Source organism: Crocodylus porosus, unplaced genomic scaffold (genome assembly GCF_001723895.1).
Source record: "Crocodylus porosus isolate Cpor-Errol unplaced genomic scaffold, CroPor_comp1, whole genome shotgun sequence".
NCBI lineage: Eukaryota > Metazoa > Chordata > Crocodylia > Crocodylidae > Crocodylus > Crocodylus porosus.
In genome coordinates, this window is record NW_017728909.1 from 12,378,621 (window position 1) to 12,402,469 (window position 23,849).

At 46.2% G+C, this 23,849-nt stretch overlaps 1 protein-coding gene across 1 annotated transcript in view; it reads right to left on the reverse strand.

The window, feature by feature from the left end:
- The window catches only part of RNF165 (ring finger protein 165), a gene marked incomplete at its 5' end in the record, with an annotated part of 18,921 nt that extends 14,368 nt beyond the window's left edge, over positions 1–4,553 (reverse strand). The window contains 2 exons of the mRNA XM_019531811.1: positions 558–683; positions 4,243–4,553. Of these exons, the coding sequence (XP_019387356.1) occupies positions 558–683; positions 4,243–4,553 (437 nt within the window). The remainder of the gene's footprint in view (positions 1–557; positions 684–4,242) is intronic.
- Positions 4,554–23,849: the final 19,296 nt, after the last annotated feature.

The following is a 23,849-nucleotide window of genomic DNA, read 5'->3' on the forward strand; positions in this document are numbered from 1 at the left end:
CCCCCCCCCCCCCCCCTTCTACAGAACCTTATACAGGCTCTTTGCCCAACCCCTGTCTGCCTGCCCCCCATCTCCGTCTCTGGCTCAATTTGCTCCCTTACCGCTATTGGCCCCATTTTTCTCCTCTTTGTAGCCCCCAAAGCTGAGACTGCAAGATGGGGCAGGCAAGTGGCCAGGACACGGAGCAGTAGGGCCCTCCAGACAGCAAGGACAGCTCAGAGCAGGCTCCAGCTCTGATTCAGAGAGCTGTCACTGCTCAGTGGCAGTCTGCAGCACTCAAACCAGCTGTCTGCAGCAGAGAATCTGATCTGCTAAATTCAGCTACAACTGACAGGGGAGGAAAACTGGGAGAAGGCAATCACTAGGCCTGGTGTGGTGCTAGCTTGCTGAGCCTGCCCTTCTCCTTGCTATACAAGTGGCATTATGCTGTGAGCAGTGCTGTGGGGATTGGCAGTGTTCATTTCTCACTGTAGTACCTGGGCGCCCCAAGCTTGAATAGCCACAGTTGTCTTTAGTCGTGGTTGTATGCCTCAGTCCAAGCAAAACGAAAGACTTACCAGTCTGTGCCTTCAGCTAAGTACCTGGGCTGCGGCCCCATGGGTTGAGGAGTTTGCAGTTGGTGGCCAAAGTCAAAGCCTGGGTGTAACCGATGAGGTTGAACAGACATGCGCTCCTGAGTCCGCCTGCGGGGGGGAAAAGCAGAGCAGGGGTAGTGAGAGACAAGGCGGCTGAGACTGAGTGCCGGCAGCTGGGAAAGGGAAACTTCTGCTGGGCTAAGCACTGGGCAGACGGCCATCAAGGACTCCCACAAGAGGGATGAGCAACTCCCTACTTCCTGCAACTAAGAAGCGGGGGGAAAATATCGCTGTCCAACAGAGTGTTATTTGTATTGTTTCTATATACTATCCTAAGCCCATAATACTAAATAAGGCGAGAAAACAGCAGCTAGAGAAATGGCCAGTTTTAGGCACTGACGGTCAACAGAGGCAAGGCCTACGGAAGATGGGATGGAGGGGGAGCAGGAGCACAGAGTGCTGACGTGACGTGCCCAAGGTCAATGAGAAGATCAGCAGCAGACCCAGGAAAATGTCTGAGCCCATGTCTAGAGATGCTCCCAACACACTCGGAAGTACATAAATAGCTATCTAAGCGCCAACTAGCCCAGTATCCTGCCCCCGGACTGACAAAACTGGATGCTTTAGATGGAGAACGCTAACCAGGGTATATCTAGAGAGTCCCCTCCCATGTTGGTTAGCCTCCCTGACATCCACCGTCATCGGTTTAGAGGTGCCAGAGGATACATCCCTGACTGCTCCATGGACTGTTCTGGCTAGTCTGTTCTAAGAAATGTATTTTCTTCTTATCAGCATCATAAATTCAGCCAGAGGTCTGCAAGTCAACACACGCACGCTCTGACTCGGGCATCAGCCGTCATAACAAGGAATCACCGACCAAAACTGCCTACATCTCAGTAACCTAGGTGTCTCCAAGGTCAGCTTATTAACATCTGGGGAGCCCCATTTGGGCATAACTGAAGAGCCTGTGGTCCTGGCTGGGGACCTTAGCCAACAATTCTCCTGATAAAAGACAGGCTAGAGTCGATCCAGCCTGCTCTCCCATGGCTCTGCAAAGACAAAGACAATACAACTTAGAAAAAGAAAAAGCAGCAAAAACTCCTTTGAGCCCCTAAGAACTGGTCTATGGACAGTTTTCGCTCCAATTAAATGACCTCAGTTTCTAACCAAAATAGTTAGATTTCCTAAAACCACATGGGAGCAAGGCCTCAAGTATCTAGCGTAGCTCTGCATATGCCAGAGGTTGTTATATACACATCTAATGTGTTGGCATCAGTGCATTAATGCACACAGGGGATCAAACATTATGAACAATTGCATAAAGACACTGGGGAAAATAGTGGCCAAATCCTCAGCTCTTTGCACAGTCCTTATTTAGCCAAAGTCCCACTTACTGATTTTTCTGGGGTAGAAATTCAGGAGCAAAAACAGAGCAAAGCTGCTATGGAAACAGGAGCTGTACTTCACCAGTCCCCAACTGGGACAGCTGTTTTCAGAAAGAGTATGCTGGACTAGCGAAGAAGGTCGTCACCTTTTCCACAGCAGGACCCTCCTCCTCTTACCAGTTCTCCCCCATGGACAGCTGCCACTATAGGCGGGCTCTCTCATTTATCAATGAGAATGATCTAATTCAGCATCAGAATTGCTATGTAGAACCGCAGCCAAAGGTCTCTGCTGGGTGCAATAAGGAATGAATACGCATCACCGTTACCTCATCCCCAAATGTTTTTGCAAGTCAATTGCTAATGACTAAACCCACCTAAAAAACAAAACAAGCATGAGAAAGATGCATGACTTAAAGGCACAAAGCATATGAATCTTCACTCCATGGCATGGCAGCACTGCAAAGTTTCATACCATTAGTGTAACCCACAACATGATTCCTGAGTGTTTTCAATCCACACTCTCCATCCTTTGCTTTATATAAACGACTTGCTCAAGAAATTTAATCCGAGTCAAGCTAAACATCCACTTCCACCTCTGCTACGTTAAAATAATTCTCTTTGCAGGCAGTCTCCCCTGAATCCAGGTTGTCTCCTTTGATTGGATGTTCAGCAAATCAACAGCCTCATTTATTCTATGTTCAGTCAGATTACAGCCATAAATCTCAAGCCAGAACAGGGAGCATTTGCCTATCCACAATCTGTACATACTACTGAACAGTCCCCGAATATCTAGATGAAGAGTTACATATGGCTTTGACACCTCGAAGAGAAACGTGTAGGTCTAGCGTACCATTTTCTCCGTAGTTTAGCACAGATTATCTACAATTTTAAAATGGTGCAGTATGGATTTTCCTGTCTTTTACAGCAGGAACTCCATGTGACTCTGGATTTACTCTGGCATGACACAAGAAGCAGTCTTGGTACTTTTAAATTCGTGTTTATAATTAAGAAGCCAAATATTTTCCCCAGTGTCTTTGTGCGATCGTCCACAATTCTAATCTCCCGTATGCATTAATGCATTGATACAAAAGCATTATACACATTAGATGTGCATAAAATGAATTATTTGAATAGGCGTGTGTTTTCTGAGTGTGGTGGGCACATCCATCAGGTGTTTTCAATTGGCAAATGTTTCATATGTAGTCAAAACTGTACATACCACTACAATTCAGGTCTAGCTCGACCTGTACAAAAATTAGTGGCTCATTTTAAAGCAGCTGAGCATCCACCACTCCTACTGTATGGAGGTACTTACACTATTAGTGTACTGATATGCATACCACATGAACATCTCTCCCAAAAATGCGCCATCCAAAATCAGTGAAGCTGATTTCTGCACTGGAACAGAAGCACGGGGACGCTGGGGAATGGCTACTTGGGGCTGTACTGGGTTCTGTGATGCATAGAGGAGGGCAGAGTCCACCCTCCCGTGGCACGGCCCTCCACTTGCTGCTGAGCCAAAAGCTGCTGCCTATTTGGCAGTGGCAGTAACGGGATTAAACCTCTAGCCACAGGATGGCAAGTGATGCTGGAAAAAAACCTCTGCTCCTGTTATGTGCAGCCAGCATTTAGCCATGGCTCTAAAAACAATTTTTTTTTCTGCATGCTGCTTTCAGAACAAGGTGTGTGTCATATATGGGGGCCTGTGGTGTGCGAGACATTATAGCAATCCCCACAAATTAGCAAAGTTAACAATCTGGCCTGTGGATTCTTTACCTGTTGATGATCCCCTTGGTGCCAGGCTGAAGCTGTGGCATTGACAGCTAGAATAAAAGATTATGCCATTGGCAGCAAGTGAGAGAATAATGTGATGCTCTTTACTACTCCACGATACGACTTACACTAAGCCACTTCCCAGAATTTAAGATGATAGGAAATTCCTTCCATCCTGACCCTAGAAATCTTTGGGACTTGAGCCCCTGGAAGAATCAGGCCCCAGGCACCTACCACTTGAAGCAGGTCAGAACTGGGTAGAGTGCCATTCAGCTTCCCTCTGGACTCATAACATTTAATGGCCACTGTTTTATTACAGATCATGACCTGGACACCATGCCAAATTCAGCCCCAAGCAAGTTGTTAATGGCACTGGGAGTCGCGCACCAGCCCCAGCACTGAGTTTCTCTTGCATCTTGGCACGGAAGAAGAGAAGATGCCCTCGCGAGCTGCTTGCTATCTGGCATGGGATAACTTATTGTTCCTCTGCTTCTTGCAGAATAGCTCACCTGGGATGAGGCATAAGCCTACGGTGCTGGGCCTCAAGGAGCTGCTGCTGGAGGAGGTATTGCTGGTGTAGCGCCTGAGGTAGGAAGGAGGGTCCTGTCACATCCTGAAACGGCAGGGCTGGCATAGGTGGTAGGGGCTGGTGCAGCGAGCCATTATGCTGGTGAGCTGTCGCCATGTGAGGGTTCAGCCCTGGCTGTGGCTGGACAGGGTGAGGGAGAGGGAAGTCAGCTGAGATCTGAGGTTGGGGGCCCAGATGGAAGTGCCGGCAGGAGGTAGCATGAGGATGCTGAGACCTTTGAAAGGGAGCACCTGGAAGAGAAGACCATCAAGCCTGTCATGGAGCCCCAGCGATACAGATGTAAGGTAACACAAATAAAAACAAAACCTTCTAATGCCCAGTGCTTGTCAGGATTTTTCCCATAAAAAGTATTTTTTTGCCCCCCCAAAACCAAAAAGACCTAACACATGGAAACCACTTCACTTTCAGTGAAAGCCTGTTGTGGTGGATTTCCCAATTTAAAAAAACCCCAAAACTGGATGAAGCTTTGAAATTGTTTTAAACGGGTTGAAACTAACTGTTTTTTATGGTTTACAATGACTCTGGATTTCAAAATGTTTACTAAGGAAGAAGTTAAAAAAGTCAAAACTGAAATGACATTTTTCAAAATCCTAAATGTGAAATGTTTGGATTGAGCCAAATGGGTGTTTCTCAGTGATCTCAGTTCGCATTAAGTGTCAAGGTTTTGACTTTTCCAGCAGATATAGAAGGGGAATGGCGGGGGGGGATTTCAAATATTCTAACAGACCCAAAAAACTTCATTTTCGTCCCAACTCCTAATAGTAGCTCAAACAGAACAATCCCCTGTTGACTAAAGGAAAGAGTAGATGACGCAGGAGGCATCTTCCATCTGTAACCTCAATGACGAAAATCACCTGGAAGCATGACTGGATTTCCAAGCTTGTCTCCACAGAAGTTGGCCTTTGAATGATGAGTGGACCAAATGGATAGCTTCAATAAATGGGATATGGAATGACAAAGAAATATACTGTATTGTCCCTGTTCCCCCGTGCGCTGCCAGGAGTGACCAGGAATAACGGTCACAAGCTGGCGGAGGGTAAGTTTAGATTAGATATTAGGAGGCGCTACTTCACAGTCAGGGCGGCTAGGGCCTGGAACCAGCTTCCAGGGGAAGTGGTGCAGGCTCCTAGCCTGGGGATTTTTAAAAGGAAGTTAGATGAGCACCTTGCCGGGGTCATCTGACCCTGGTGCTCTTTCCTGCCAAGGCAGGGGGTCGGACTAGATGATCTACCTAGGTCCCTTCCGACTCTAGCTACTATGAAACTATGAAACTATGAAACTATACGCTGACCTGGCATAGGTTGACCCTGTACTTTCAGGTTCAATTTTTTTGAAAACCAGCTTTTCCCCTGAATATAAGGAGTATGCTAAAAATAAAATACCTTGAATTGCTCTTGCCCTTACAAAATCCCACAGGAGAATCGAATGATCACGGAAAGGACCCAAAGGGTTAAAAACACTCAAAATACCACAGCAGTACTGAAAACATTTCAACTTGGTATTTTTATTGCACATGTAAAGGGCACGCCGGTCGCAGCGCGGCTTGCGCTCAGCTTGCCGGCTCAAGCAGGACACCAAGCTATTGGTGGAATCTCTTCCTCCAATCAGGAGAGGGTACCCCCTCCCCCTTATCCTGATTGGTGCGTTTACGATCTGGCAGCAGAGCTCACAGGAGGAGGGACCCCGGTGACCTTTTCACCATCCCTTGCTCTGATTGGACCTCTTGTGCCCTGGATGGCTATAAAAGAACGGCCTGTTTGTTTGGGAGACCAGACCAGCGAGGTACGAGAAGGAGAGCGGAGCTGAGAAAAGCTGGGAGAGTTGCCCCAGCGCGCGATAGCCCTAGGCTCCTGAAGACGCTGCTGGAGGAGCCACTGCTGGAGCCTCGGCCCTGGGAGCAGGGAGAGACCCTCGGGCCTTGTCAAGGGGCACCTGCCCTAAGGCACTCTTGGAGCATCACCAGTCCCTTTCCTCCCACAGGGACACTGGGCCTGGGCCCAGAAAAGGTGGGCTGAGCCCCACCCTTGCCTCAACAGAAGACGGGGCCTTGGAGGTACTCAGGGCCGGACCCTGGCCTACAAAGAAGAAACCCCCTGCGGCACGCTGGAGCAGCAGCCGGGTCCACACAGGGAGGGAAAACAAGCCTACCGCATCCCCGCTCAGGACAACCATGAGTTCAGGGAATAGGGGCTTTGCAGGGGAGGGGCTAGAGAAAAGAGACCCCCCCACACCTTCCTTCTTTCAGAAAATGGGGTGAGAGTGTGCCCTGCAAAATGCGGAGCTGTACCTAATATTTTGTAAACTGGTTGTACGGTGTGAGTTATGTTATATTTTATCTGGGGTAAATAATTTGAAGGTTGTTCTTTTCTACTGGAATCTGTTTTTGTTGTTGTTTAATTTGTTAAGTATTATGTTGGGAATCAGGTACTTACCTGCTGGAGGCCCACACAGGATCGCCCTGTGGGCCTAGTGGCTTACCTTAAGGATCTCAGGATCCTGGGTAAGAGAGCCACTCTCAAAGCATACCCCGTGCAACCCCATTCCCAAATATTGTTGTAAGTATGTGTATTTATAAGAGTGTATAGCAGTTAATTTTCTCTAATATTATCTATTGCTGTGGGATATATACATATATATATAGATACATACATATATACAGTTGTATATAATTCTTTATATGTTAAATAAATTCTGTATATAGTTAAGAACCCTTTGTGTGGTGTGGCTTTATAGACAATAGAGGGATCTGTACCCAAGTCACAGCATCCCTCTCACAACACTGTTGCCTGCCCATCTATCCTATCCAATTGAGGATGGGGCACACACTTGGGTGTCCCCAGGTTACACATACACAAACATGCTGCAAGTACAAAAGTCAAGACTGTTGGAGGCTTGATTAGAGATCAGTCCTGCCTATAAATCAACTGTGGTTTTTATACTTCTTTTAGAAGGAAAAAAAAGTAGACTTCTAGCCAGAACCATACACGAAACTCGTCTGTTCCACGATTTGTCAGCCATTAAATGGCAGGAGTTACTCCACCATGGATATCTTCTGAAATATCTGACATAGGCTGCCAGCTGACTCAAGGTCCTGGCCTAGATGGCCATTGTTCTGATCCTATGTTCCTTGAACATTCGCATGTCACAGCAGCTAGCTTTCCTGAAGTATAGGGGACTGAACAGGGAACATCTGTGGATAAAAAATATAGGTTGACAAGATACTGTGCATCCCACAAGTATGAATTCCTTAGTCTGCTAGACCGTCCCTGTAAAGTAGCTACAAATGCACGTTGCAGACAATAGCGTAGTTTAGGTGGTAACAACTCAACTACTTTATTAACTACACGTCCATGTGCAGCTGGAGCTGGAACTGGAACCCTCAGCTCTTCAGCTCCAAACTATAAGTCTCTAAAGAAGAAACCTCTTCGTAGCTGGGAGAAGCAGTCTTTGTGCACTGACTCATATCTGTGCTCAGTCCACTACCCAGTATTGAATGTGGTCCCTTAGGAATGAAAGCCAATGGGGAAGGTGATCTATACTATTCTGCTCTGTAACTGGTGCAGCTGCCCACTGGACCCCAGTTGCAATGATGTGATACAAACTCAAACTGAGACATGGAGAAACTAATCTTTACTCCTGGTGTTCAATTGCTGTGTTCCTTCTGGTGAATAAGTTAACCTATGCCGGACTTTTCTCCTCCTGGAAGAAACAGAACCCCACAATTCTCATCAGGTGGGACCTAATTCACACTTAAGAAGAGATTGAAGAAGCTTGAATAAAGAGTGTTATATGAGTGCAATGGCTTAAAGCATTCAATAAAATCAGTGAATGCTCCTGTTCTGTTGTCATCACATAGTGAATTAAAAAGCCCTCATCTAAGTTACTTACATTTAGTCTGTAACATAATGCAAGGCTGTGGGTCAATGAAATACTCTTGTAAGTTCATTAGGATAAATTTTTCGACAGAGAAGAAAGTCAGCACAGAGAAGAAAGGAAAAAATGGAGAATCTCTTATATTTTAATGTAACCCCCCGTTCAGCCCTAGTGAAGGCCCATGTAGGCTCTTGGTAACATTTGTAAGACCAGTGGTGGCCTTAAAGGAGGGCGAACCAGGTGACTGCCCAGGGCCCCGCAGTTTAGGGGGCCCCAAAATTTTGCCACAAATGTCTGATTTGCTTATAGGCCATCAAAATTAAGCCTCCAAAGGGCCCCAAATGATTCTCTTGCCCAGGGCCCCAACAAGCCCAAGGCCACCACTGGTATGAACTTTCCTAACCAAAGAAATGGCTCCGCCAATAACGCCTCAATATCCCTCCCACCCCTCTCTCCCCCACCACTGGGGGTGCTAGTCATAAACCAGGGGATGGTCTGATAGTTGGGGTATTATGCCATGGGTGACTGGTGCCTCCCGAGTCTGGGGGGGGGCACCAGATCGCTGATGGGGGGGATGGTCCCCCAGTGGCCAATTGCTGACTGGGAGAGGGGGTCTGCCGGTGGCCAATCGCCAGCCAGGGGAGTCACCCAGCAGCTGATCACCAAGCCAGTGGTGAAACCCGAAGTACGCTTCCAGTTTCACAACTGGCACTTCCAGGGGGTGCACAACCGAACTCAGGGGGTGCACGTGCACCTGCATGCATGCATCTCCTATGCATTGCAATGGGAGACTGAAGTTCCCGACTCTGTCACATTCTTTCTATGTGATGTCAAGGAAATGGCTCGGTATTTCTACACCTCAGTTCTCCTTCAGTAAGCAGGAATTATAGCAGTTCCCCACTTTACGGGTGAGGACAGATGCATTAGACTGCGAGTTGCTCAGACACCATAGCAATAAAGGTATAAATGCAGTCAATTAAAATTTGCACTTTCTGTAGTGCTTTTCCTCAGATCATCTCCCATATTAATTAGTTTGGCCTCACAACTCTCCTGTAAAGTGGATGGGAGCACTGCTGTTGCTGGCTTTCATAATCTTATTACAAATCTCATGAGATTTGGTGACTTTCTTCCAGCCTCAAGTAATTGTATGAAATGCTCAGCTCTCTGTTCACAAAAAAGGGCAAGGTCCTAGACCTCACAGTTGTATAGAGACATTCAAGACTCAACTGCACCCAAAAGACTTGGAAACAGAATAAAAAAGCTCCTCCCAAAATTATCATTTAACACCCTTCATTATTTTATACCAATACCATGATTTTGGGGTGGGTCTGGCTCATGATTCTTTTAAATGATGGGGATGATAATACCACATCAGACTCACTTTATTGATAGGGAAAATAAAGGTACAGAAGCGTTGAAGAGACCAGGGAGCCAGGGAGATAATGGCAAAGGCATAATTAGGATCCAGACTGGAAGACGGGACTGGAGGGAATCTCATGGGTTGCAGAGCCCAGCCTCCTGCTATTACCAACGCCCACGTTGGGTAATCACTTTCATAAAATAATCAAGCTCCATCTTCAATCGAGCTGGGCTGTTTGCTCTCAGTGCTGCTAATGGATGGCTGTTCCAGAAATAATGAATCGACAGCCCTCGGGCAAAGAGAGCCATGAAGAATGAAGGGTTTGCAGGGCGACGAGCACTTCACTACCATTCTTTACAACTGACAGCTTGAAATGTCCTCGCACACCAGGAAAGATTGCACAGGGCCTTGCCAGGGTGCAGTGCATTGCACACAGGGCCTCAGACCCCACCACCTGCTGCCATGTATTCCAGGCAGGGGGCTTTCTTTCTATGCTCAGGAAAGTGCAGAGCAACTTCTGGGGTCCCTTGGGAGGAAGGGGGGGCAGGTGGGACCCCCTGCTACCTCAGGGAAAGGAAGTCCCAGAATTGCTTCAGGAACTTCCTCTGGGATGGTGCATCTCCATGCCCGTTCAACATGGACTCATGCAAAATAAAAAAAGCATCATTGAGCATTGTATACAAATAATTTCTCACTACAGATTATCAGCAAAATATCAGCATATTTGTCTACCACAAGCTAGCCATATATCTTGCATGCAGGCTAAGTGCATAAAACAGAGTGACTTTCCCATAGGCATTTAAATAAACAGGCACTTCCTTATCTCTTGAAATCCATTAATAGCCCCTGCAGGGCTAACCTATCATTTCACAACTCCTCAGGGTTGGTCTCAGGTAATCCACTCCAGATACTACCAAGTCTGGAGTCTGACAATACTCCAGGTCTTCTGCACAGCAAAGCAGGGGATGTTGCTTCCAAAGTCCATGTTCGTTACACTTAGAGCCCTGAGAATTTTTTTCACCAAATATTAAACAAAAACTGGACCTTCAGTAAGGTAAAAACTATTCGTGAATTCAGTTCAAATTCAGCAAATCATTTTGTACAAATACCAATAAAAATGAGGAAAAGATTTTGAGAACCTACACATTTTTATTTTGACTTTAAAAAATGAGGGGTTTTTTAAATGGCATGTTTCTTCCAAAAAATTGACCAACTGTTTTTTTTAGAAAAGATTCATTTTTTTAAGAGAAAGTTTAAAACTGTCAATGAAATGAAATGTTTAATTTTAGGGCAAATTAAATGTTTAGGGTAGACTCAAAATCATTCTTTGGTTTTTCCTATTCTACTGGAAAAAAAACAAAATTGAAGGGGGGGAAAAGTGTTGAAGTGAATTCAAAGTAATTTTTTTTCATTTGCTTGTTGGACCATCGAACTAAAACATTATTCATGCAGCTTTAACGATGTGCTTAACTGTGCAATGGACTACATAAAACATGATCACAGCGTCACCAGACAATGCTCACAATGAAACCAAACACTACAGGAAACCTGATCTGAGTCAACCTTTTCTTGTAAATTCAAATCTCAGATCGGGTTCGCTAAAGGTTGGGAACCTCAGAGAAAGCTGGGTCTCACCCGGCGTGAACGTGAACCAATGTTATGCTCTTGTACAAGAAGTTTATTGCAAATGATTTATGGTACTACGTGTCAATAGTGAACACGGAGCTTTGCACGGTACGAGCCTTGCCACGGTACGAGACTTGCCACATAGTTCACAGTAAAGTTAAGCCACATCCAGTTTTTTCCCCAAAGCAGGATGTGCATCTCCATGGCTTTATTGTACTTATTTGTTTGGGCGGGGAGAAGGGGGTTCACTGAACTCAAACACAAAGCACTTCAAATGTGCTTCTTCCCCAGGGTGCAGCTAGAAGTCAGGAGCAGGGAGAGAAGTCAACCAGCAAATGTATTTGAGATCTGTAGTTCAAAATGATTTTTTGCATTAAAAATCAAGCCAGGCCTAGTAGAGTTGAATGAAGAGGAAGAGTTGCAAACACCACTGGATCAAAAGCAAAAGAAAAGACTGAACACACACCCATGTAGCCAAGCACCCACATTGTGAACAACTTAAACCCTGCTCTGGTGAGCAAGCCGATCTGAGCATGGTTTTGGTGGCTGGAACAAAACTGGACCCTGAATGATTTTGCAGGGTCAGGGCTGGAGGTTCAGTTACAGAAATGTTGGGTGTCTCTGGTGTACAACAGATTACAATGCTTTTCCACTTATGATTAAGAAAAGCTCAGACAGGAGGGGGCAAATCCCTGCCAGCTGCATTTGGGAACATTCACTGAAATAAAAGCTACAAGCTTGTTTAGCTATAATTCATCATCCTTTTTTGTTCATTTCCTTTGAGTAATTGAGGGGAAAAGCAGAAGCATTGGGAAATCCTTCAGTAGGTCTATGCAGGAGCAGCCTTCCAACCAGAAAGAGAAACACGAGCAAGTAATATAACTACCACGACACCCCACAGCGAGTGCCACACTGACATAAATCTGTTCACAGAAAGGATCATCGAGCAAACAGAGACAAAGAGAAAAGACAGTTAAATTCACCCGCTCCGTTCTGTGTCATCGATAGCGTAGCCCGCTCTGCTCACCATCCGTGACTAACTAGGAGCTTCATTGAGGTGCCTCAGCTTTAGGCCCAAATTTTGATCTTATCTACACTAGTGTAAATCCAGAGCAACTCTACTGACAGCACTGGGAGAGATTTATTCCAGCTTTATCCTGAAGCTCCAGAGATCAAAATCTGGACCTAAGGCAACAGTCCCTTAACTGAGCTCAAAGGCCGATCTCAAGAGTGAAGTGCAAGGGAGCACGTCCTATAACATTTAATCTAGGAACAATTATTTGTTCTTTTCCTCAGCCTTGGATCAGATGTCCACTGTAACCTAAAATCACTGCCCACAAGGCATCGGGAGAACTGAGAGCTTGATTCACTTCTTTTCCGTAGCCTTTTGTTTCCACAGCACTACTTGGCACCGCAGAGAGAAATCCATAAGCAGGAGCAAGCCAGAGACATCGCACCGCCTCTCGTTTGTGCTCCCCATAGTGACAGCAGCATGGACACTGCCACTCTGCAGAGCAGCTCTTGACCCTGTCGGGCATTTTGATGGCAAAGATTATTATGCTGGAAATGTGTGTGTCAAATTCAACAGCTACTAATTGCATCTTTCACATGCCACATTCTCCATAATCCGCCACAGCAGGAACTCGCAGAAGAGAAGTGCAATGCTAGGTAGAGAGGGGAGATGGAGGGTCAGATACTCTCCCCTGTTTCAAGTCAAAAAGGGGGCCAGGCTTTCAAAATCAAGGGAATGGGAAGTCCGAGCACCTGAGCAGTCTCCAGTTGGACTCCCTTATTTCCAAGGTGGCATTTTGGTCTTCTGACAGGTAAGCAAAGATCCTAGCAACTGGACGAACCAGCTTAGGCTAATACAGCGGTTCCCAACGTGGTGCTTGTGGGCGCCATGGCACCCCCAGAGATTTATTCAGGTGCCCGCATGCATTTTCACGCTCAGTAAAAATCACTATTCCAACAAAAAATGCTGTCACTGTGATTGAACTCAGAACAGCAACACTTCAAAAAAAATTTTCACGGGCTGTACACAACCGCCACCAAAATGAGACTGAGTCAGTCTGCCTGACGCAGTGACGGAGTGGCGCCACTCAAAACTATGCACATACGCATATCCAGAAATTACCTCAAGTCAGCCCCAAGAGACCGACCGGCTGAATTCAGCCATGTAACCACGTGTAACGTATTCAAAGTGTTCCAGATCAACCACATCTCGGACTTCAAAGTTTTTTCTTGGGGGTGCGTGCTCCATCCAGAATTATAGAAGGTAAGTTTTTAATATTTTTTGCTAATGTATTCATATTGGTGCCCACTATTTTTTCTTTTAAATTTGAATGTGCCCTTGGACACATAAATGTTGGGAAACCCTGGTCTAACAAACCAGTCTCTGTACTGAGAGCTGCTTTTTTAGGGAATTTTCTGGAGAATTAATTGGAGAACTCCAAAGCCTACTGAAAGACTCCCAAAAACTCCACTGGCCTTCAGATCACATCCTTATTCTCCACTCCCCAGATAAGGTGAGAGGGGGAAAAGCTCAGCGCAATTACTGGGTTGGTAATGCAGCCCTTATCAGCTCCATACAATGCAGGCATGGTGGGGAAGCAGTATCATTTGTCTGGAGGGCTTCTGCCCTCAAGCAAACCTGGGAGGGCACTATGAGGCCCTGCCAGCTCTCCCATCCCAGTGGACTGACAAGCCTTGAAGGCCAGGTGCAGACATTACACCTTTACCGGAATGAGTGATCAGGAAACCGGTCTATACCCATACCAGAACAGAAGTTCAGCACATGTAGATTGGTTTAAAAATGGCAGAATCTGGTCTAAGATTTGCCCCTCACCCTGCAAGGGCAAATGTGTGTTTTGTTCACTACCGATCTAAATTATGCCGCTTACACAAAACCATGCAACTTAGATCAATTCTGCCGTGGGTGTTTTGACTATCTGTACCTAGGCACAGGGCTTCCCTTGGTGTGGTAAGTCTATTTACATGCGTCTTCAAACTGGAAATCCCAGCACCTCTCAAATCCCTCTGACCCGTGATAGGGTTCTGGGACCTTTAATGACTTCATTATTTTCTCCACCTCCCCACCAGCCAAAATCCCGATTTTGCCTTGTTGCTTCTTGCCCTTATTTTGACAGCTGACTAGGATATTTAAATAGTAATTTGAAGCCATATTGGATCAGCTGCCCTGATATGAAGTATATGAAAACAGCATGCTGAGACTGCGTCAGCAGAGGAGATAACATATCAGAAAGCAGATGGAGGCACCAGGCCTAGCTGACTGATAAGGCCCAAGTGCCATGAGGATCAGAGATCTGTGGGGCTAACTACATTGTGTGTTGGTAGAACAAGCTGACTTTCTTCTTCCTTTGTCTCCTTGTTTTCTTTTTGCCACCTTTAATGTTCAGTCATCTCATTCACCACTGACTCTTTTCCTATTGCACAAACCTTGCTGCTTCCTAGCTATCCCTTTCCAATACAACATTGGAATATGGCAGGCTACTCATTCCAATGAGTAACACCACTGAAGCCAAGGAGGCAATTTAGCTCTGCATATGCCCAACAGTGCTGTATCAGACTGGATCAAACACCTTATGACTTGGGTCTGGTTCAGAAAGACTTCTGTATCCAAACATTTATCCAAACTATCAATAGAGAAGAACATGGTTCAATGGTTTTGGCACTGAACTAGGACTTAAAAGATACAGGTTAGAAAGACAAAGACTTAAGACTTAGGGGGCATGTCTACATGTGAATGTACATGTGCCTAAACTTAATGCACCTTTGCCTAAGGTGCATTAAGGTCATTTAGGCTCGTGTCTACACGTGGATGCCTTAAGGTGCCTTAACATGGCTGACTGGGCAGATGCCAGGGATCAAGGAAAGTGTGGGTCCCTGACAGAATACGGGAGCCAACATTGTGACAGAGAATGTAGAAAAGACTAAAGCGCTCAATGCCTTTTTGCCTCAGTCTTCACAGGTGAGGTCAGCTCCCAAACTACTGCACCGGCAGGACAGCCCTCAGTGGTGAAAAAACAGGTTAGGGACTACTTAGAAAAGCTTGATATGTGCAAGTCCATAGGGCTGGATGGGATGCACCCCATGATGCTGAGGGAGTTGGCTGATGAGACTGCAGAGTCACTGGCCATCAACTTTGAAAACTCATGGAGATCAGGAGAGGTCCCAGATGATTGGAAAAAGGCAAACATAGTGCCCATATTTAAGAAAGGGAAGAAGGAACATCCAGGGAACTACAGACCAGTCAGCCTCACCTCAGTCTCTTGGAAAAACATGGAGCAGATCCTCAAGGAATCCATTTCTAAGAACTTGGAGGTGAAGAAAGTGATTAGAAACAGTCAGCATGGATTCACCATTGGCAAGGCATGCCTGACCAACCTGACTGCCTTCTATGATGAGATGACTGGCTCTGTTGATGCAGGGAGATCAGTGGAGGTGATACACTTTGATTTTAGCAAGGCTTTGGATACAGTCTCCCACAACATTCTCCCAGGCAAGCTAAGGAAGTACAGGCATGCATGAACTTTAAGATGGACAGAAAACAGGCTGGAGCATCAGGCTCAGAGGGTAGTAATCAATAGCTCAATGTCTAGTTGGCAGGTGGTATCAAGTGAAGTGCCCCAGGGGTTGGTCCTGGGGCCAGTTTTGTTCAACGTCTTCATCAACGACCTGAAAGATGGCACAAAGTGCACCCTCAGCAAGTTTGCAGATGACACCAAGCTGGGGGAGTGGTAGATATGCTGGAGGGTAGGGCTAGGATTCAGAGTGACCTAGACAAACTGGAGGATTGGGCCAAAAAGAATCTCATGAGGTTCAACAAGGACAAGTGCAAAGCCCTGCACTTAGGAACAATCCCATGTACTGGTGCAGACTGGGGGCTGACTGGCTGGGCAGCAGCTCTGCAGAGAAGGACCTGTGGGAGACAGTGGACAATAAACTGAATATGTGCCAGCAGCGTGCCCTTGTTGCCATGAAGGTTAATGGCATTCTCAGCTGGATTGGGAGGAGTGTTGCCAGTAGGTCAATGGAGGTGATTATTTCCCTCTATTCAGCACTGATGAGGCCATATCTGGAGTACTATGTTCAGTTTTGTTCCCCCCACAACAGAAAAGGTGTGGACAAAGTGGAGAGAGTCCAGCAGAGTGTGACTAAAATAATGAGGGGCCTGGGACACATGACATCTGAGCAGAGACTAAGGGAACTGGGCTTATTTAGTTTAGAGAAGAGAAGACTGAGGGAAGATTTAATAGCAGCCTTCAAATACCTGAATGGGGTTCAAAAGAGGATGGAGCTGGACTGTTCTCAGTGGTGGCAGATGACAGAACAAGGAGCAATGGGCTCAAGTTGCAACAAGGGAAGTTTAGGTTAGATATGAGGAAGAATATTCTCACAAGGAGGGTAGTAAAGCACTGGAACAGGCTGCCCAGAGAGGTGGTGGAAGCTCCATCTTTGGAGGTTTTCAAGACCTGGCTAGACAAAGTTTTGGCTGGGATGATCTAGTTGGGGATGTTCCTGCCTTGAGCAGAGGGTTGGACTAGATGACCTCCTAAGGTCCCTTCCAAACCTAATTTTTTATTATTCTATGCGTTGGCAGCCTGCCCTGGTCAGCACAGCCGTGAAAAGCTTGTGGGAGCATAGCTGGGGGGTGCAGCCCGCACTGGATGTGATTGGCCCCCGCTGTAACCTCCCCTCCCTATCCGCATGTGTTCCTGCCTCCCTAGTGTCAAGGCTGAAGTGAGTACAGGCTGGAGCTGAGCGTATAGTGTCCTGCACTGCTGCCAGGTGCCACCAAAAAGAAGATGCAGTGGGTGCTGTTCAGCTTGGTGCAGATGCTGGAGCTGAAGTGGCCATTCGGGCAGCAGCAGTCCCTGTCGGTGTGCTGACCAACTTGGGACTAAGTCGGCAGAGGGGGCAGGAGACATGACGGCTCCTGTCAAAGCACGAGACAGGTCCCCCATGACTCCCTGCAGGGGAAGAGGGAAGTGCAGCATAGACAGGTCTTTTGCTAGGATCTCCCCTGCGCCTCTCCCTCAGAGCAGGTCTGCTGGCTGGGCAATGCAGCCCTGCAGGGGTGAGATGCCTTGCTGCCCACCCAGGATTCAGGCACTCTTAGAAGCCTGTGCTATGACTCCTGCCCAGGAAAGCAGGTGGGCTGCGACTGCTTCTGCCCACAGCACCTGGCACAGCTTTCTCTGCTCCACCCACCTCCTTCTCAGGCAAGTGCCTGGCCTCCCTGATGGACACTGCCCATGGGAAAGGCGGCTGAGCTCCTGGGGGTCTGCACAGCTCAGCTCAGGCAGGCTCAGCCCAACACAGGTGCAGGCTCAGCTCTGAATACGGTGGGCCAAGGAGAGAGCCGAGTCTCCAACCACGTTGCACCTAGCCTGCCCATGCTACGTTGCCCTTGCCTCTGTAGGAGCTCATGGGTGGGGGGAGGGGGGAGATTTCCCTTGTACTTTGGCAGGAGCCCTTGCACCCCCTGTCCCATCTGTCAACTTAGTCCCAAGTTGGTCAGCATACCAACAGGGACCGCTGCTGCCAAAACTGCTGCTCCAACTCCAGCACCTGCACTTTGTAGAACAGTACCTGCTGGATCTTCTTCTTGGCGGCACCCAGTGGCCGAAGGGGCTCATCTCCTGCCTGCTCTTATCTGACAGTGAGGAGTCAGGAACATGGGGAGGAGTCAGGAACATCTGGGTCCGGGGCCAGGGCTGGGCCAATTGTGTCCGGGGGAACTGAAGGCTCCCACCCCCTCGTCTGGCGCTGGGCTGCACCACCCGGCTATGCAGCCACAGGCTTGTGGGGGCTGTCCAGGGTACTGAATAGGGAAGGCTGCCAATGCATGTGCCCAGGGAGCTGCCTTAAAGCACTTCAAGGTGTCATGTGTAGACACACAGCTATATCACATTAATGCGGGTTTAGGCGCACGTAAATTCATGTGTAGACACTCCCTCTAAGTCTTCAATCTTAGTTTTTTTAACCTAGGTCTTCTAAGTCCTAGATTAGTGCCAAAACCATTGAACCATCCTTCTTCTCTACTGATAGTTTGGATAAATATTTGGATGCAGGAGTTTTTTTGAACCAGACCCAAGTCATAAGGTGTTTCATCCAGTCGGATACAGGACAGGATAGCACCCACCACATCTTCTACTTGGCAGCACTGGGTGGTACCGTGGTGCCCCACAGACTCAGCTTCAGCCTGCTCAGTCACATAGACAGTATTAAGGCACCTTAAGGTGTTTACACATGGGTTAAAGCGCTTTATGCAGGTATTAAATTTAGGTGTAATTAAACTAAAATCTCCATTTTTAAGGTATATTAAGCATATACACATGTAGACCCATGCCCTTAATGCACCTTAAAAATGGCTAAAGTGCCTTAAATCGCCACATGTAGACAAGTCCAGAAGTCCCTACTCTGTTGTAACCTGGAGCATGTCATGTGTCTGGAATCCACCCAGTCAGTCGCAAGCATAAGTACCACAGCTACCTGTTTCTGACTTCTGGCTCTTCTGCATTCCACTTCCTGTCTCTACTGCTCATAATCAGGGCAAGGTATAGAGAACCAGTGAGAGAACCATAAGGACCAGTGTCTCCCAGTCCCCAAACATCTCTCTCCTATTATCTCAATTACATCAGGGAACTACAGTCCACTCAATGGCAGTCCAGTGGCTCTGAGTCAAAAAGGTGAGAGCAAGGCTTGACTTCCCTCGTGTCTTCTACATGTTCAACTGATGGAGCAACCCATCATGTACCGAAGCCAGGGGTGGGCAAAACGTGGCACGCAGGCCAGATGCAGGCCTCCAGGTAATTCTGTCTGGCCCACGGAGCCCCTAAAAATTTTAGAAAATTAATATTTTACTGCCCCTGGCTGCTTGTTACATGACCCTTGACGGCTTGCCAAAACTCAGTAAGTGGGCCTCCACCTGAAATAATCGCCTGCCCCTGATCTAAGCATACTCCAACAGGTCTGGAATCAAGGGAGATTCTTATTCACTAGCATGATCACACAGTCCTTTGAAATCTAGTTGTGGGTGGCCTGTGTACCTTTTTTGTGCCTCAGTGCCTCTAACTGTGAACTGTTTCATGGGGGAGAGGAACTCATAAAAATAAAACAGTACTTCTAGCTTTTTGAATGGAAGATGTAGAATAATATCACAATACCAGCAATAGGAGCACTAACAAAAATACTTCCTAGTTCCTCTTCTTCTATCAGGTCTTGCCTCAGCAGCAAAGTGAAGGTCAATTTAGGGAATTTACAGAGGGCAGAATTTAGCACTTCATTACTTCATGTTGTTGCAAAATATGAACACTGATAACTAATTATTCCAGTTCATTTGACTCACCTTCACGTCCACAACACAAGCGTTCATGCTCAAATTACGGCAGTGCTAACTACGCCAGCGGTCTGACACAGAGCTGCTCTCTGGAGCCATGTTGCAGCCACCCTGGGGGAATGCAGAAAGTGGCTAACCTAAAAGCAAAGCATCTGCATGGAACAGCAGTGCTAGGATTAGTGTAATGGGAATAGGTCCTATCTGAGGAATGCTTGATTTTACACTACCACTTTCCCTGCCATGCAGTTTGGCACAGGGCAAATATCACAGCAAAGAAAAGTAGTTGTGAATGGTTAAGGTGAACTGAAAAGTGAGCAATTCTGAGGTTAATCCCTGACACAGATTCCCTGTAGGATTCATAGACTAGCTATTTAGCTACTTCATGTCTCAGTTTCTCCATCAATAAAATGAAGATAATACTTTGGAAGCTTGTTGTGAGGACTGATTAATATAAATAGATGAAGCAACTTGAGATCCTTTAACAAAGGTGCAAGTACAGCCTACAGCTAAAGCCAGTAAAAAATTTTCTAAGGAAACAATGTTTTGCTGGAAAGGGATTTATGAGGCCCATAATATTTGAATTTAAAAGCTTCAAAAAACAGAAATTTAAAAACAGGCCACTTCTGTAAGTTTGTTGAAAGACCAGAAAGAACTTTTTGCAATAAGTTCCCTAAAGTCCATGGTCCTGTGGCCAAGATACTGTAAAATCCATTCATATGTTTTATAAAAGTTTGCATGTGGCACCCTAGTCGTGTTTGTGTTTTGGCATGTTGGAGTAGGCCAGTTTGATATTTAAGGGAAATTATCTTGGGTGATTTATTTTCCCACATATAGTATAAATCATGTATCCCAGGGGGCACAGGGCCATGGATAGATCAAGACTCCTGGGTGGTGGCAGCAGCGACCCCAGGCTTGTGGGTGTGCTCTGGGAAGGGGGTCAGCTGGACGTGAGGTGTCCCATTTCCTAAGCATTTCCTAAAAAAAAATTAAATCTTAAAGTAAAGAAGACAAGACTAGAAGAATCTGTTCGGTCATCTACTCCAGTACCAGCGAGTTCAAACAGTTCAACAGTATAATCCTACTAATGAATTTATCAAACTACACCTTAAAACTAGCTAGTGTTTCTGCCTTTCCTATTCCTGCTGGAAGCCTGTGCTAAAAACTCACGCTTCTGCTGGTTTGAAATTTCCTTAGTTTTCAAATCATGTAAATTTGAGCTCAGTTTAAAAACAACTTTTACAAGGGAGATTAACTGTCCATTTAAAACAGATTTGAAACTGGCCAGATCATGGTGCAGGCAATGGGCAGTACCATGTTCCCAGTGTTTTTCATCTTAATATTTGCAAGTTCAGCTATTCACACAGAATCACTAAGTATGCTAAAACAGGTAGGGATGAGCCTCTGACTCAGTGGTACTTCTCTAGAAACAACTTAGTTTCACAAGTCTTTACTCACATGACAGTGTGAGTAAGGAATCTACAGGCTGATCTTTTACTGACAGCCAACACTTATAATGAGGGCTAAGTACAGAAAGTCAAAAATCCTGATGTTGAATTGATTCAATCTTCACAGGATAGTCAAATCTGCATAGATTGAATCAATAAGCAAGTGAAAAGACACATTCATTTTTGATTCTGGAAATACAGCCACATGGCTGCAGTGGTCCAGGCCAGAAGCTGGCGGGTGATAGAGCACACCTCCCTGCTTGGCTGGAGCAGACAGCTTGGGCCAGAGCAAGGCCACCCACCCTGCGGACTGGACTTTGCGGGGAGGTGCAAAGCATCCCAAGGTGCTGGGAGACTGTGAGTTAACTTGAATCTGGAGGGGATATGGGAAAGAAGTTCAATAAATCAATTTAACCTAAATCAGTTAGGTCTGATAGTACGTCCATCCAGGTTTATATTAAACCAGCTTCAGCCATTTTGTAAGTAGTTTATGTGCACTGAACTTCTGTTGTGTTGCAGATTTAAACCAGTTTCAGATCACATAGACCAGTTTATGTGTAATTTCTGTCCCTAGCCAAGAACAGCGTGCACAATATTACCCAGAGCTAATATTCTATGTATTGATGTTGAAGTGCAGCTATTAATGAAGACATTTGGCTCATGATCCAAAAACTAACAATTGGATTTCCCAAAGAGGGACATATATCAAGCTTTATAGAGAGAAGTCCAAAAAACAGCGAGATTCCCCCCTTCTCTACTCCCCTCATACCCTGAAGCCTTCCACATATAAAAACAATCCTTTGAAGACAATAAGTCCATGATGAAGAGGACTATTCCTGTAACTAATGAGTTGCAGGATCAGGCTTTTAGTTTGCACAGAAAATAGATATCTTCAAAAAAAAAAAAAAAGAAGAAAAAAAGATAGATAGAAAGAAAGGAAATGCTTAAGCAGATGCTGCCCGGGAAGGACTGTCACATTTAACTGGAAACAAAGTCTGCTTTATATTGTTAAGCTGCCTGTGATGCATGTGATTTTTTCCCCTGGGTAAAACAACCTGGTCTGCTTAAAGAGACATGAACAGCTTGTGTGTGCATGCGTTCACCGAGTGTATGCGTGCATGAACCTAGCAAGAAAGCATTGCTGGAGTAGAGCTGAGGTACTATGTGTACATCTCTATAAGATCACAGGAAAGAGGGAAGTGGCAGCTTCTGGAGAGTTCGGCCCACAGGCCAGTCACAGACAGGTTGTGTTAACTGCAACAGATCTTCATTCCTCTCTCCCAATCTGCTCAGCCTGGAGATGGAGACATGCTGGGAGCTGGCAGCGCTGAATGTGTCTGCGGCTTATCTCCATCTTGGCCACTTGCTCTTATTTAAAACCCTGCCTTGAAACCTGCCCCATTACAAAAATAAAAGATAAAAAGGACCTCCACAGAGAAGTCATTCTGATTGGACTTTGAAGGCTGTATCTGCCAGCAACACTCTCTGGAAAGCTGACAGATTCAAAGCGGCTGTGTACAGCTAGGAAGTCTTTCAAGGAACAGTTACCTTTGTAATTGTAGCTGCCCAGGAAAAGATTATTTCAGACCAGTCCTGGTTGGTTTTGCTCACCTAGCCATTAGGGCTGTGCAAAATTTTGCCAGCCATTTTATTCCGACGCTGTTTCGACCAATTTCAAAGTCAAAACAGCAAAATAGGAATGAAACAAAGGCCACTGAAATAGCCTCAAAACAAAACAAGGCTGGTCGAAACGTTTCAACCATAGGCTGGGGATGGGAAGTTAGTCCAGCTGGGCTGACTTCCCATCCTCTGCACTAGGTCATGCCAGGGCCAGGAGGCAGCTCAGCAGGGCTGCTTCCCTGTCCCCTGTGCTAGACCACGCCGGGGCGGGTGGCAACCCAGTGGGGCTGCTTCCCCATCCCCTGTGTTAGATCACGCCAGCTGGGCTGCCTCCCGCCCCCAGCATGATCCAGCACGGGAGATGGGGAAGCAACCCCACTGGGCTGCCTTCCAGCCCCCGCGCGATCTAGCAATCAGCTGGGCTGACTTCCCATCCTCAGCAAAACTCAAAACAGTGTCAAAACAGACTTTCTGTTTCAATGGAATGGAACAGAACAGGTGTTTCAACTCAAAATGAAATTTGAGACAAAACACTGTTTCCTCGAACCGTTGAAACACAAGGCGAAACGAAACAGTGCCGTTTCGCACAGCCCTACTAGCCATTCTGCATTGTCTACTAAGGTTCCACTGAGAGCTCATTGCTAAAGGGTTAGTAATTAATACTGATTACATCATTTATTAACAACAGACAGATGTTAAAAACTCATATGAAGCATGTGTTTTATATGGTTATAAGCACATTGGTAATAGGTGTCAGAGATGTTTACGTATCATGGTTACAAGCAACCTAATAACCTGTTGGACTCCACAGACTGAATGACTTTTAAAATATATTAATTCATGGCATTATTCATGTCCTAACCCTCTACAACTATTTGTAAAAGTACTCTTAACAAGAGCCAACAGTTTCACTAATCTGAAATGAGAGACTAGTTTCTATCCCCAAACCCCACCAGCCTTTACTACAGATGATGTGTTTTTAATACACCCATTTGTGGTCCTGTAAAGTGAAGTAAGCGCTACAGAGAGGGGAGTATGTTAGAGGGATGAGCACATTCTGAGTTTTTACCCAGTAGTTTGCTTGCCATGGAGCTGTTTTACCCATCCGGCAGGGCTTCCAAAGGTATCGGGAATTTGGGAGCACGAGTGGCGGCAGGGCCTGCCACCCAAATCCCAGCCACAGAGCTCCAATAGGCACTTATGTCATGGGAAGTGAGGGGAAGCGACAGCTGTGTTAACCC